Here is a 13,730-nt window from a genome sequence, read left to right on the forward strand (position 1 = left end):
TTATGGCTTTTTTGTGTGTGATTTGCTTGTTTGTTTATTGAGTGTGTATGTGTGATTGCTCTGCTTGGTATTTTCCAATCTTCTTGTACCTGTGCTTTGATATCCTTCAATATTTTGGGAAAATCTTCAGTCATTATCTCTTCAAATATTTATTCTTCCCTACTATTTCTTCTGAGATTTAAATAACATTTATATTAGACTGTTTGTATTGTCACACAGCTTTTGGATGCTCTCTTATGATTTTTCTTTTTTTTTACTCTTTGTGTTTTAGTTCGGGTAATCTCTATTGGCCTATCTTCAAGTTCACTGATCATTTCCTTGACTGTTTTAGATCCACTGATAAGCCTGTCAGATGCATTCTTCATCTCTGTTAGTCTGCTCTACCTTCCTAGAATTTCCATTTCATCTCTTCTTACAGCTGCTGTCTCTGCCAAAATCCACCATCTGGCCATGCGGGTTGTTCAGCTTTTACACTAGAGTTTTTAGCATATTCTCTTTCTGGTTCTCTTTCTGATAGTTCCATTATCTGCATAGTATCTGAGTCTGGTTATATTGATTGCTTTTACACTTTTACTCTTGACAGCGTTTTTCTTCCTCCTCCTTTTCTCTCCCCTCTCCTTGTTTTCTTCATCTTTTTCCTTCCTCCTTCTTCTTTCTTCTCCTCCTCCTCCCCCTCTAGCACTAATGTGTACATAGGGTGGCGTTTGGGTGGCTGGAGACTTTGCTCTCCACTCTCAAATGTAGGCCTTTCTTAGGAGTTTCTACCTCAGAGTGGTTCACTGTTCATGCTTTTATGCTTCCTCCATTGTTAGGTAGCCTCTGTCATTTGTTTCATGGTTTTGCTGGTCAGGTGGTAGGGGGAGAGACATTCTCTGTTATCCTCTTTTATCCTTGATCTTAAGCAAGACACGTGTTCCTGGGTCTTGAGATGAGACTTTCTCAGTGATCCTGTTCCTCTCATAGCAATAGAGGATCAGAGGATCTCTAATGGTCTGGTTGCAGGAAGATTTCTTGCTCCTCCCTTATTTCTATTCCCTAATTGCAGAGTCTTCACCTGTGCCCTGATGGCAGCAGGGTCTGCCATTTTTGTTCTGTAGGCTGGAGGACCCAAGTGATGCCTTGTACTTTTCCTGCAAGGATTGCTGGATACATCACAGAGGAACACTTTCTCCAGACACCCACTCTGCACCCAATCTTTCTCATGAGCATCTTGCTGAGATCCATGAACAAGAGTCTCTTTGTGAGTGCAGACTACCCTTGAGTTAAGGTTCTCTGTAGTACTACACTCATGCTAGCTTACAACTGACCTTTAGTAATCCATTAAATATTTTGGCTGAATTATTATTACCAGCTTGTTTGGGGCCTGATATCTCTTCCTCCCATGCTCTACTCCATGGAAGCATCTATCTTTCCTTAGATTTCAGGATCGTTGGTTGCCCTGAGACCTCATCTCTCTTATTAGTTAAGGAAAAGTTATGATTTTATACATTACTGAGTTTTTTCTTGAGGATAGGTTGGGAGTGACTCCTTACATCTTTATACATCCTAAATGGAAGCTATAACCTTCTATGTTACAAATATATTTTCTCAGTATGTGGTTTGTTTTCTGAATTTTTAGGGTATCTTTTGCTCACAGAACCTTTTTATTATAGTCAGATTTATTAATCTTCTCTTTTATGGTCTGTGCTTTTGAAGTTGAATTGAGAAATCTTTTCCTACACTGAGTTCATAAATACACCTTTTTCTTGAAAGAAAAAAAAAATGAGCCCATTGGGGAGAATATCCTCAAGTTTCTGTTCCTTATGTATCAGATCATGCCTTGTTTTCTATTCACCTCCCTTCTTTTCATTACAGTAGATTGAATCATTTAGAATCTTCCTTGCCCGATCAATCATCTCTCTTTTTCCTTAATCTTCAATTTCTCTGTCTTTTTTTCCCCTGACTATGTCATTTCAGCATTTAAATATACTCATGTGTCCCCATTATTCACAAACAAAGCCATCTTGCAACCCAGTGGTCTTGCAACTTGAGAAACACCAGTTAAGTGGAGTTACACACATGCTGTGTGAGTGACGACACTGTTCCCTTGGTGGCTCTATCTGCTGCTCCTCCCATGACTTTTCCAACTAACTTGTCTTCTCATCTCCTTAAATATTTTTGTGCCTTAAGGTCAATCCCTCAGCCCTCTCCTTTCTTCTGAAGAGTGATATGAAAGGTTATCATCAACTCAACTCTGTAACTGGCTCAGAGACAGTATTAAAATTTGGCAAGAAGCCAGTTGAGAATACCAAAATTGGAGATTTATGTTTCCTACTTGTATACTGCTTCATAGGAAGAAAAACTGATTAAACTGTTTTGACTTGGTACATTGTTTTGTTTATGTCTGAGAATTTCTGTTCTGTTAAGGATCAGCCCAAATAAATTCATATATGCATGCACACATTAAGTACATAATTATTTAAAATGAAGGACTTCCTGACAGACAAGAAATATTCCCCTAGTAATGTTTACCAAGTGTTTGTGTCAGTTTGGACCCTCTAGAAATAGATATCAAGATGGAACGAGACATTGTTGGGCGAACACTTGAGAAGAGTAAAGGAGAGGAAGCAGGAGTAAGTGGGGAGAATCTTCTGACTGTAGCACACCTGTATGACACCTCTGCACGGAGAGGGAAGGGAGACAATTGCATGAAAATAGCCTCAGACTGTAGAGCAGCTCTGAGAAAGTCCTGGCCAAGCTGCTGAAGAGCCCCAGAGCAAAGATTGTTCATCAGTGGAGTTCTGCATCAGGCAGAAACAGTCCTACTCTAATACTCCCGCCATGCCTAGTCATTGCCAGGGAGCAATCCAGGGAGCACACGGCCTCACTGACCACCTTGCAGGGGATCTAAAGACATGGCAGCTGGAGGCTCAGCCACCTGTTTTTCTTATAGCAAGCCTTTTGATTGGAGACCCAAGTGACTCACATCCAAGGCCCCACAGTATGTATGTCATAGATGTTTGGCTTACTTACAGTTTTTTTTATTCTGTGATTTATTGACAACAAATTAGTGGTGATTGTTTTAGGCTACCCCAAATTCTTAGATATAGAAGGTATTTAATGTCCTTTCAAACTGAAATGATTTCATTGTTTTGTTGTTTTGGTGGTAGGTGGAGATAATGCCCTATTAAAAATTTCCAGATGATGATCTGCCATCTGTAAAAAGAATAGCAGACTTCCAAATAGAAAAAGAATCACTGAGTGGACAATTTATGTCCTGTCCTCATACTTTCTCAAAATTTGAAAACATTAGCTTATTTTACCTTTCACAATTTGTTAAATTGATCAGCCCTGATTGATAATGCAACAAATAAGGATGCTTGACTTTGTTGGTTATATTTAGTTCAACCTTTACATACAAATTCCATATTAATATATACAGCCTTTTTAAATTGCAGACCACCTTAGGATTTAGATGAATAGTGAAATTTTTAAAAATCTGTAACTGTGAAAACAACCACAAGCCTCAGCCTACAATTTTTGCTAGGAAAGAAAAAAAGAATATTCACTAAAAAAAATTTATTTACTTTTGGCTTAAGCTAATTTAATTTTTTTTTCAATTCTACCCACCATTCTTTTTTTTTCTTTTTTTCCTTTAGAGCATTTTCTAGTTTTTTAAAATAAATCCCTCTACTTGATTTATTTTGAAGAGAAAAATATGTTGGAAATGCTTACACATTCCACATAAAAATCATTTTAATTAAGAAAACATTTCAGTTTGTGGCAAGAGTGGCAAGTTTCACTCTCATTGAAAGGACCTTCTCTTTTTTTCCTTTTTCTCTGTAGCTTGGTCTAGAATAAGTACCCACAGGCTGAGAGCAGGAAAACAAAACAATACAAAAATAAATGAATAAAAAGCTTTTAACTTTTCATTTACTAGTGTTTAAATCTTCATTTGATGAAGCATTCTAAGGCACATTAGCAAAGGCCTGCTCTGTTTCAGTATCTCATAGCCAGCCTCCCCTGTTCCCAGTAAGCTTTTAACTTTTCATTTACTAGTGTTTAAATCTTCATTTGATGAAGCATTCTAAGGCACGTTAGCAAAGGCCTGCTCTGTTTCAGTATCTCATAGCCAGCCTCCCCTGTTCCCAGCTTCTGTCCCTGCGATAATGAAATATACGAAAAGGAAAAGGGTCTCACGTGACTGTGTTGCACTGGACAAATGGAACTCACTGGTCTTATGCTGTTACTGGTGGATGCTTGTTGTCCACCGAGGCATGGCAGTGCTGGCCCAACCACCACTCACCCATATGGCTGCAGTAAGCCATAGCCTGTCTTGACTCAGCCTGGTCAGTGCTGTCTGACTCTAGATGGCAGAGAGAACCTACTGAGTTTTGGCCATGTCTTCATCTACTTCTTGACCTGGGAGGCCAACACCACAACCTCTGCTGCAGGGGCACCACATTCTGTCAGAGATCCCATGATTGACCTGTTAGGTCTCAGCTCAGCTTCCTTCCTGACCCCACTTTGAGAGCCAGTAGTTTCTTCTCTGTCCCTGTGCCAACTACATGATGGGCCCTCTTCTATTTTCAGGAGAAAGCTCCATGTCGGTACAGTGGGTGGAAGGTGGCTCCATCCAGATTTACAGTGGGGACAGGACATCCATCTGCTAGCCACCAAGGAGCTTCTCCTCCCTTCTGGGCTCCAGAATCCCAGAGAAGAGTACAACTCTCCCACCTCCAATTCTTGGTGTCACTTGCCTCTCTTTGTCTATCTGTGGTTTTAGCTTCATGGATACTGTGAGCATTTTCAGCCCATCATGTGAAAATTCTAGAATTTGGCCAACCAGGTATAGTCCTATAATATCTTCAATGAGAGATAAAGAGTGAGGCATATTCTGTTTTCTCAAACCTAATTGTTTTGTCATTTCCTACCCTGGAATGTTAAATATGATGGCCCAGTCTCCATAGATAGCTATAATGGCAAGACTATTTTAAATACCTAAGTTGCATTATTTAGTGTTTGCAAGGTGATTGCTTCCATTACAACTTTTTACAGGTAATCACTAAGAAATCTGACTCCTTTTTTTACCTCATTTTATCTTCTGTGCTTTCTACTATAATTCCTCTATCTTTACTGCTGTTATTTCCATTTTCTTTAAAAAAAAATCTCAAATTTGATGAGAACTGTGCTATATGACACAGTAGCAAAAATGCACTATTAAAAAGCACTGTAACAGCTAAGGGTTTTCTCCTCAACACTATCTCCTGTGCTCACAGTTCGCCACGAGAACACTCTATCTTGACATCGACATGCTGTTTGATTTGCCAGTCACTGGTGAACAGCACCATACTGCAGCCTTCTGATGTGGAACACGCCACGTTTTTCCCCTTTATCGTGTAATGTCTCTAAGTTTTCCATGTGTGTTGTCAGTCTTGTCTTCGTAATTAACCGCAATCTTCTTGTATGACTTAATGTGCCTGTCAAGGTGCCTTTATAGTGTGAGGTGTACAAAATATTAACAAATACCTGTTATTACAGTGATCAGTAAAAAATATTGTTCAATTATAGATAAGTATGGCTATCCATTATCTCTCTCCCCTGGGGGAAGGGCAGAGAACCAAGAGTATTTTCTGAATATGATGATTAATCATTTGGCTTGTAGCTCTTCTGAGCAGAAGAAAAGAAGCAAGAATTGGACTGAGTATCCACCAGGCCTGAAAGCTGTCTCTTTTATCTATGCAAAATGTGGTATGTAAAAACCACATTCTATTCTTGTGCATTATCACCAAACCAAAAAATTTCCAAACAGACACAGAAAAGGAACTATTTATCTAATTATAACCATAGGTAAATGCTATATTTAGCAGGTAGATAGAAATGCATTTGTTTTCTGGAGCTTTGTAACTAATTTCTTTTGAAGTATGTGGTTTGGTAACAAGTATTCAATATTAAATTTGTCCTCAATGCAACAAAGATAGGATGAAAATAAATGGAATCTCAGAGATTGTCACATAATTTTTGTTTTGTATACTTAGCTCCATTCTCTTTAAAATGGAAGTTATTTTCAGTTAGTGAACTAGTTTTGCATGGGTAGTATGTTTACAATAGGACCATGTTAGTAAATCTTTGTAGGCATCTTAATTCAATTATCTCCTCTCACCCTCAAATTACACACATACATACATACCTGCATGCAGAGTTCACATTTATTTTATTGCTTATTCACCATTAGTATGCTGAGTTACTATTTTTCTAGGATTTATTCATACTGCCTCATTTAGATCTTCTTGTCAGTTCAGAAGATGACTGATTTGGATTAGGGTCAAGAAATACAGTGAAGTTTACAAAGTCCTTATACCCATTGTGGTTGGCTAGATATTATCCCGTTATTAACATTTGTCATAACTCCTTGGGAGAACATGGTACCTTGAATATGTGTCTGTCCTTATCAGAAAAGACTTCTACATTTAATAGTCAAAAAAAGAAATCAGGAAGCATTATCTTCCCTTAATTCAAAAAATAATTTTCAAATTGATGGATTTGGTCTAATTGATGGTGCAAAGCCCTTTACCTCATAAAGTATTCCTGGTTGTATCCTTAGAAGCCAATATGCATTTATCTACAACATTATTGTAATGTTTTCTAAAGATTTAAGATGTTTTCTGGATTTAATTATTGCCAGATGATTTTAAAAAACTATAGCTGAATTATAAATGAAGCTGCTTTGTTAAAATCAAAAAAGAGTGAGGCTGTTGGTTTGTGAAGTTTGAAACCATATCAGTATTCCAAACCAAACTCGATTGCTGCTCTCTCATTAAACAGCACCGAGTAGACATTTAAAGATTTTTATGCATTTTAATTCAGCTGGTAACTTGATTTAAAACAACATTGATTTTTTTAAAAAATCATTCTTCATCATGTATATCATGCTAAATATCAAAATTAATTTGTAACTATTTGAGGCTATCTGTATAACAGGATATTAAATTCCTCAAGAGGATTTCTTTTCTTTCCCATGCTAATTTTCATCAATTTGCTATTGCTTTTATTTTCCCTTGAGCTTTAACTTTCTAGAATTATTATTCATTCTTTTACTACATATTCCAATCATTAAACAATTAAACCTTTATCAGGCAGAACAGCAAGAGATTCCGTGGATAACAATGAGGTTAGAAACTCCCCTATACAACCTGTTGATTCATCATGGAAGAACAGTGTCATGAATAATGTCCTAATTCTAATGAAAGAAATGATAATATTCACTTTGGCAAAACATGCTAATGCCTTGATGAGATGCTATCTGCTCTTGCTGCTAAATTAGGTGCACATTAAGTTAGCAACCCCTATAGCTGTCTGCTATCTTACAGAATGAACTCGAACAGAAAGAATGTACTTTTTAGGATTTAGAAGTTCTTCATATGACCATATAATAACTGCTTGGAGAATTCCTGTTCAACCCAGAGTTTATGGTACATGACCTGAGTGGATTGGTCCTCAAAGTATGAGTGGGATAGGCAAAAAGGAAGTTTATTTGAAGGTAATTGTAGTCTCTCCCTACCTTTAATTTTTACTGAACTCCAGAGTAACTGAAATCTTCACTCTTGATGTTTCCTAAGTGCAGAATTTCAGAGTGGGATACCAGGTGTTTAGTGTGAAGACACATCTACACTAAACCAGAAAATCATTGGCCGTGACATTTGGAGAAGAAAACTTGGAGGATTAAACAACTTGATCATGGAAATCAAAGAGGAAGGAAGATCAGAAAAAGGCCAGCACTTTCTTTCTACAGCCCAGGCAAATGATACTGGGGACTCTCAGTTCACAAGTAAGTACCTATGTGCCCCTCCCTGTAACTCCCTGAAGATGCAAATTGGGTTGACTAAACACACACCGATATGTGCATTCACAGAAACCTGAGTTCTGACAAATGACATGAGATTACCTAAATGTTTTTTCTTTTGCACTATTACTTTGGTGTTGTGAATGTATAATATGTGTCTACATATGTGCATTCACAGAAACCTGAGTTCTGACAAATGACATGAGATTACCTAAATGTTTTTTTTTTTGCACTATTACTTTGGTGTTGTGAATGTATAATATGTGTCTACTCCTTTATCTTGGGTGAGATAGGTGATATATCATGAAATAGTTAAATACCAAAGAGTAGTATCAAAGTTCTAGAATGTGTATTAGGACACTAATAAATACTTCTAATACTTTTAAGAAAAGTTCTAATACTTTTTAAGAATATCTTCTGTTTGGCATTTATGTAATCTTATATGGAGGGGTTTTTTTTTTTTTTGTAACATAGAAATTTTTTCTTTAAAACCAAAAGGCATTTACATTGAAAACATCATGGGCTGGCCCGGTGGCGCACTGCTACAGTGCGCCGCTTGGGAGTGCGGCGGCGCTCCCGCCGAGGGTTCGGATCCCACATACAGACCGGTTCCCGCTCACTGGCTGAGCGAGGTGCGGGCGCAGCACCGAGGGTTGCGATCCCCTTGCCGGTCCCGGTCCGGTATGGGCGCAACACTGAGGGTTGCGATCCATTGCTGGACACGAAAAAAGACAAAAAAAGGAAAAAAAAATAAATAAAATAGAAAACATCAGGAAAAAAAAAAAGTGGTTACAGTAGAAGCCTAGATTATTGCTGCCATACCAAAGAGCACTATGTCAAATAAATAGAGCAAGCCCAGAGATTTGGCCGAGACTTTCATTTGAACATTAGAATTAGTTTTTGTGCTACTCAAGTAATTAAAATTATTGGAAGGATTATGTGTTTTCTCTCATGCTTAAAATTCTAAGGTTTGGCTTTTATCATGTAGCATTTTCATTTGAACATTAGAATTAGTTTTTGTGCTACTCAAGTAATTAAAATTATTGGAAGGATTGTGTGTTTTCTCTCATGCTTAAAATTCTAAGGTTTGGCTTTTATCGTGTAGCATGATTTTGTCTTTTTCTTTTCTTTTTCTGCTGCCCAATTATTTTACACTGGCAAATACATGCCTAACCTTCTCATTTGACTTACATTATAAAAAATAATCTTTAGAAAATGGCATTTGTTGGATGCATTTTTGAGAAATTTGGTTGTTAGAGCTTATAGCAGAGTTAATTTTTAATAACCTTTTAAAAAATCCATACTATTTTGAAGTTCACAAAAACCTACTTAATGGTTGTCACTCTAACCACTCTTGGAAAATCTAAAATTGTTAACTATAGCATTTGTTAAATGCCAGCAGGAGAAAAAAAATAAACGGTGCTGTGCACAAAAATGTTAACACTGAATAAAAAACAGATGATTTTTATACAAAGAGATGGTTCTACAAATATATTAGTGGTCAAATGCCAATACATTTAAACAGTATATGATAAATGCACCAACAAAAATGAACAGGATTTTTATAATATTCTTACATTTATTGCCAAAGGGTGTATTTTTCCATACATTTTAGTTTTACTTCTTTGGCCACCCAGGAGTTGTAATGAATGACATTGCATTCATATGTGCAGTTCTCATCCACTTTTGTCTAGGAAGCCCCTGCACTGTGTGTGGTCTTCAGGCATCTACCCACCACATTACCACTTACCACAACCTGATCTTTCTACCCATTAGATGTCCCCATGTCCCCAAACGTTTGTTCTCAGGCTCACTTTCTCTCCCACCTCATCTTAAATCATTTAGCCATGTCATTATATTTTTTAAACATCACTGACAAAAATAGAAACATTGAATAGAATGTTGGTTTGTCAATATATTAGCAAAATGACCAGCACCGTGATGTCCTCTGTAACCCAGCTGGAGATACCACTTTAGTTGATGATTTCCTGTTTACAGCAGGCCAGAGTGGCCTGAAAGAAAAATCCATTTAAGAGCATCCTTCAGCGAGGTGGTTCATTTTGAAGGTTCTACCCCTGCCTACATGCATCCAAAAGAAAGAAATGCAGCTGAAAAAATATGTTTTATATTTGTCATGGCTCATAAAAATATATATATATTTCTCAATTTCTTTATGGCCATGAGCTAAAAAAATCTCTAGTCACATCTAGTTCTGCTACAAATATTATTCCTTGTCTTGAGAACTTACTGTTTAGTAGCCTGATTAACCAAGTTTGCTCATTCTTTCACTAGGCTACAAGAGTTCATCCTTCAGAGAACACAATCAAGACCAGGGTCAGAAGGAAAGTCTATATTACTTGAAAGTAGGGAAAACACTGGGGATAGCTTCCAAAGCAGTGTCTCCCAGAACAAGGGAAAGGTGTAGTCTTATATAGCCAAAGTTCCCACCTAACTTCCTGCCCAAGTTCCCCTTGAGGTCCTCCCACATAAATGAAGGATAAACTTGTTCAATTTAGATTGGTTGACTATGAGGCATAGTTCATTGGTCATTTCTGAAGCCAGATTTGCATTTGGACCTGGGAAGGAATGTGGCCTTGGGGCAACAGTGGGACCTTAGGAAGTTGTCACATGGGCTAAACCCTGAGCCCTGAGCTAATACAGGTTACAGTCCATAGGTGGTGAGTTGAGACTTCCTGTCATGGCTGACCCATGTCATAAAACCAGGGCAGGTAAGTGTGGAGATCCTGGCTCCTCCTTAGGTGAAGATTCACCAAAGTTCATCTGTGGAGCCCATATTTGAGTTTCAGCTGATATATTTTGAGGGCAGTCTAGTATTTCAGGATTTATGACTTCCTGCCACCTCCTGCAAGGACAGAAACTCAGAACAAAAGGTTATGGTTGGTTCACTTCCTGTTTTGGACCCTTTAGCTACAGCAAGCACCTGGACATTTAGGCAGCCTGGGCCTTAGGATACAATTCTTCCAAATAATGTATTTACACATTTTGGCTGGAATAAAACATAGTAATATATATTGACATATTTTTGATAATGAGTTTAAAAATTTTTTAATCTAAATTTGCACCTATTTTTTATAGGTGTTCAGAAGACTCCAAATGAACCACAGTTGGAGTTCATCCTTGGTAAGGAATTCTACCTTATTAATATCAAAAAGTGTATTAAGAATTTGTGTAGTAGTTTGAAAGTTGTAGGCACATCACTTACATCATTATATATTTTACAAACTTTTATGAATGTTGTTTTATTAAAAAAAATTATTCTATAGGGTAAGTGTTATCCCCCCAATTTATAATTAAAGAATCTGAGCTGCTAAATAGGTCAGTTTGCTACTCAAGGATATAGGGTTCAGTGGTCATAGCCTTTTGCCTCTCAGTAAGGTCTGCTGACCACAAATCCCATGCTCAGCACCCATTATAATATAGTGACTGCATTTTGTTGCTAAACAGTGTTTCTGGAAATCTAATTTTCTACTCCTTGGGCTGGAGACTGGCCACGTATAGAGCTTCTCTTTGTGTTACTTTACGGCATTTACAAGATTCTTGCCCCCTTCTGTCTTACTCAAAAAATGCCCCTACTTCTCCATGTTGACTTTGTGAACAGAACCTTGGCATTCAAGAATTTGACTTTAAATTCAAGCTTTGACTTGTTTAAGCAATTCTAAAGATTTGTCCCATGTAGAAGTTTGTGACTGACTGTCCAACAATACATTCAGAACTTGCACTCTGAGACTGGTCCACTACTTAGCGAGTGAGTGGGAACTGCTTTGTATTTGGATCAAGTAAGACTGCAAAACTATGATTAGGAAACTAGCTGCTAAACGGTATTTAAAGGGGGTAGAAATGTGGTTCATATGAACTACTTAGGGATGGTTTTATTTCCCTTTCATGATTCAGAAATATTTTAAAAGGGCAGCAATATCTTTACATTGTATTTTTAACTAAGTTTTTAGACTAATATATGTACATATTCAATTTCATATACAGAGACCAGGTACATTTTAGTATCTAAATCTTTATATATTAATGTACATATTTTCTAAAGTTTTGGGTGGGGCAACTCAAAATATATGCATACACTATAGTGGTTTCTAGTGGTATAAATTCTAAATTATTTTAGGAACAACATACATTTTTATTAATCATGTTTCAAATTCATATTATTTGCTCAAAATGTTCCATTTTGAAGTATAACTTATTGAGGCATATAATTTATATTTTGGGCATTTTAATTTTGTTACAAATATGGCCAACTGGTGCTGTAAATTAAAGATTCTAGACTTTTTTATTTTCTCAAGTATTGAAAAACAGGCAGAAATGTGAAAACTCAAGGAACTTTAAATGATAACCCCAATTAAGTGATCCTTTTTTTTTCTAGAGAGTTTTCAGATGGTGTCAGATATAGAAAGAAGCTGTTTTCAGAAAGGAAGCTGAGGAGCAAAAGGAAGCCTAGGCAGCCCTGACTCACTGATGGCGGCTCTTGCTACATAAGCCTTCATTTAGCCATCTTTCATTTTTAAGAGAAGAAACTCATTTTTTACTTTTTTTTTTTTTTTTCCTTTTTGTCTTTTTTCGTGACCGGCAACAGATCGCAACCCTCAGTGTCGCGCCCGTACCGGACCGGGACCGGCAACGGGATTGCAACCCTCGGTGTTGCGCACGCACCTCGCTTAGCCAGTGAGCGGCTGGTCTGTATGTGGGATCCGAACCCTTGGCGGGAGCGCTGCCGCGCTCCCAACCGGTGCACTGTAGCAGTGCGCCACCGGGCCGGCCCTGAAACTCATTTTTTACTTTTTTGACAAGACTTCCGGAAAGCGAAAATTTGTTAGAGTAATTTGGTGTATTACAAACCACAAACAAAGCCTTTTTGTTTGCATTGCTGGAGAAAGGTGTCATATTGCAGAAGGAGAGGAAGCAACTGGACTGAAGGCTGTGAGGCAAAAACGGTGGCCACATTCAGGGGGCAGCCTAGCCTGCCTGGGCCAAATACCTCTCGTCTGTTTCAATTGAAATAATTTGTCTTGTTGGAAGACCTAACTATGCTAATTGTTTTGGAAGCCTAGTCAAGTTCAGCAGCAACACTGTTATCACTTATAATTCAGATTTTAGATCTAAGAGATGAGCAGCTACAAGGATTTATTCATAATAATGTTCCTTCAGTTTAAGAAACTCCAATTTTCTTTTTTTTGTATTTATTCAAAGAATACACTAGAATTCTTAAGAATAGGTAATTTTATCTTATCAAATTTCAAGGAGTACTTTACAAGTAAACAAAAGTTTACTAAAGAAAGTTATTTAGAGTCTTCAGGGAATTGTATTGTTGCTCCTAGAAGACACATTCTCCAAATTGTTATGCTTTTTAGTGCTATTATTACTTGAAAAAATTTTTTAAAACTACTCTTTCAAGGACACTATTGTAAATAATAAACCCTTGTTTACTTGCAGGTTTTACTGCATATTTTTGTCACTTTATTTTCTTTGAGGGTTTTTTTTTTAATCCCACAAATTCTTCAACTTGACCTACTATATAGGTAACTTGTATTCATTTCATAATTAATTATGAGTGAACAATAGTTTCTTAAATTTGTTATCATTATGTAAGGAAGTGTTTATTTATTTAATCAGAAGTAAAATAACAAGTTCTAAGAAAAAAATAGAACAGAGTAGGGCACTTTTTCCACCTAATTTTCCAACCAAATTTTTGATATTTGATTCTCTACTCTTTACCAAAGTATTCAAATAAATTGAGAATTTTAATGTCCATGCTTTTTGAATTGGGCAAACAGACACACCAATCATTTTGCTAGGTGTCATATTGCTTTGTAAGTAAGTAATTTTCCATTGAGGACTTGTTTCTGTCTTTTCTGTGTGCTACTATAAAATCATTATATCT

The 13,730-nt window shown here is 37.0% G+C and overlaps 1 protein-coding gene across 1 annotated transcript in view; it reads left to right on the top strand.

Annotated features, from left to right (window-relative positions):
• Positions 1-7,716: 7,716 nt before the first annotated feature.
• The window catches only part of LOC103597129 (type II inositol 3,4-bisphosphate 4-phosphatase-like), a 66,727-nt gene continuing 60,713 nt past the window's right edge, over positions 7,717-13,730 (top strand). Inside the window, exons 1-2 of the mRNA XM_008580926.1 lie at positions 7,717-7,807; positions 10,919-10,963. Coding sequence (XP_008579148.1) covers positions 7,717-7,807; positions 10,919-10,963 — 136 coding nt within the window. The remainder of the gene's footprint in view (positions 7,808-10,918; positions 10,964-13,730) is intronic.

The sequence above is a fragment of the Galeopterus variegatus genome, unplaced genomic scaffold, assembly GCF_000696425.1.
Source record: "Galeopterus variegatus unplaced genomic scaffold, G_variegatus-3.0.2 Scaffold2205, whole genome shotgun sequence".
In the NCBI taxonomy this organism is placed as follows: domain Eukaryota; kingdom Metazoa; phylum Chordata; class Mammalia; order Dermoptera; family Cynocephalidae; genus Galeopterus; species Galeopterus variegatus.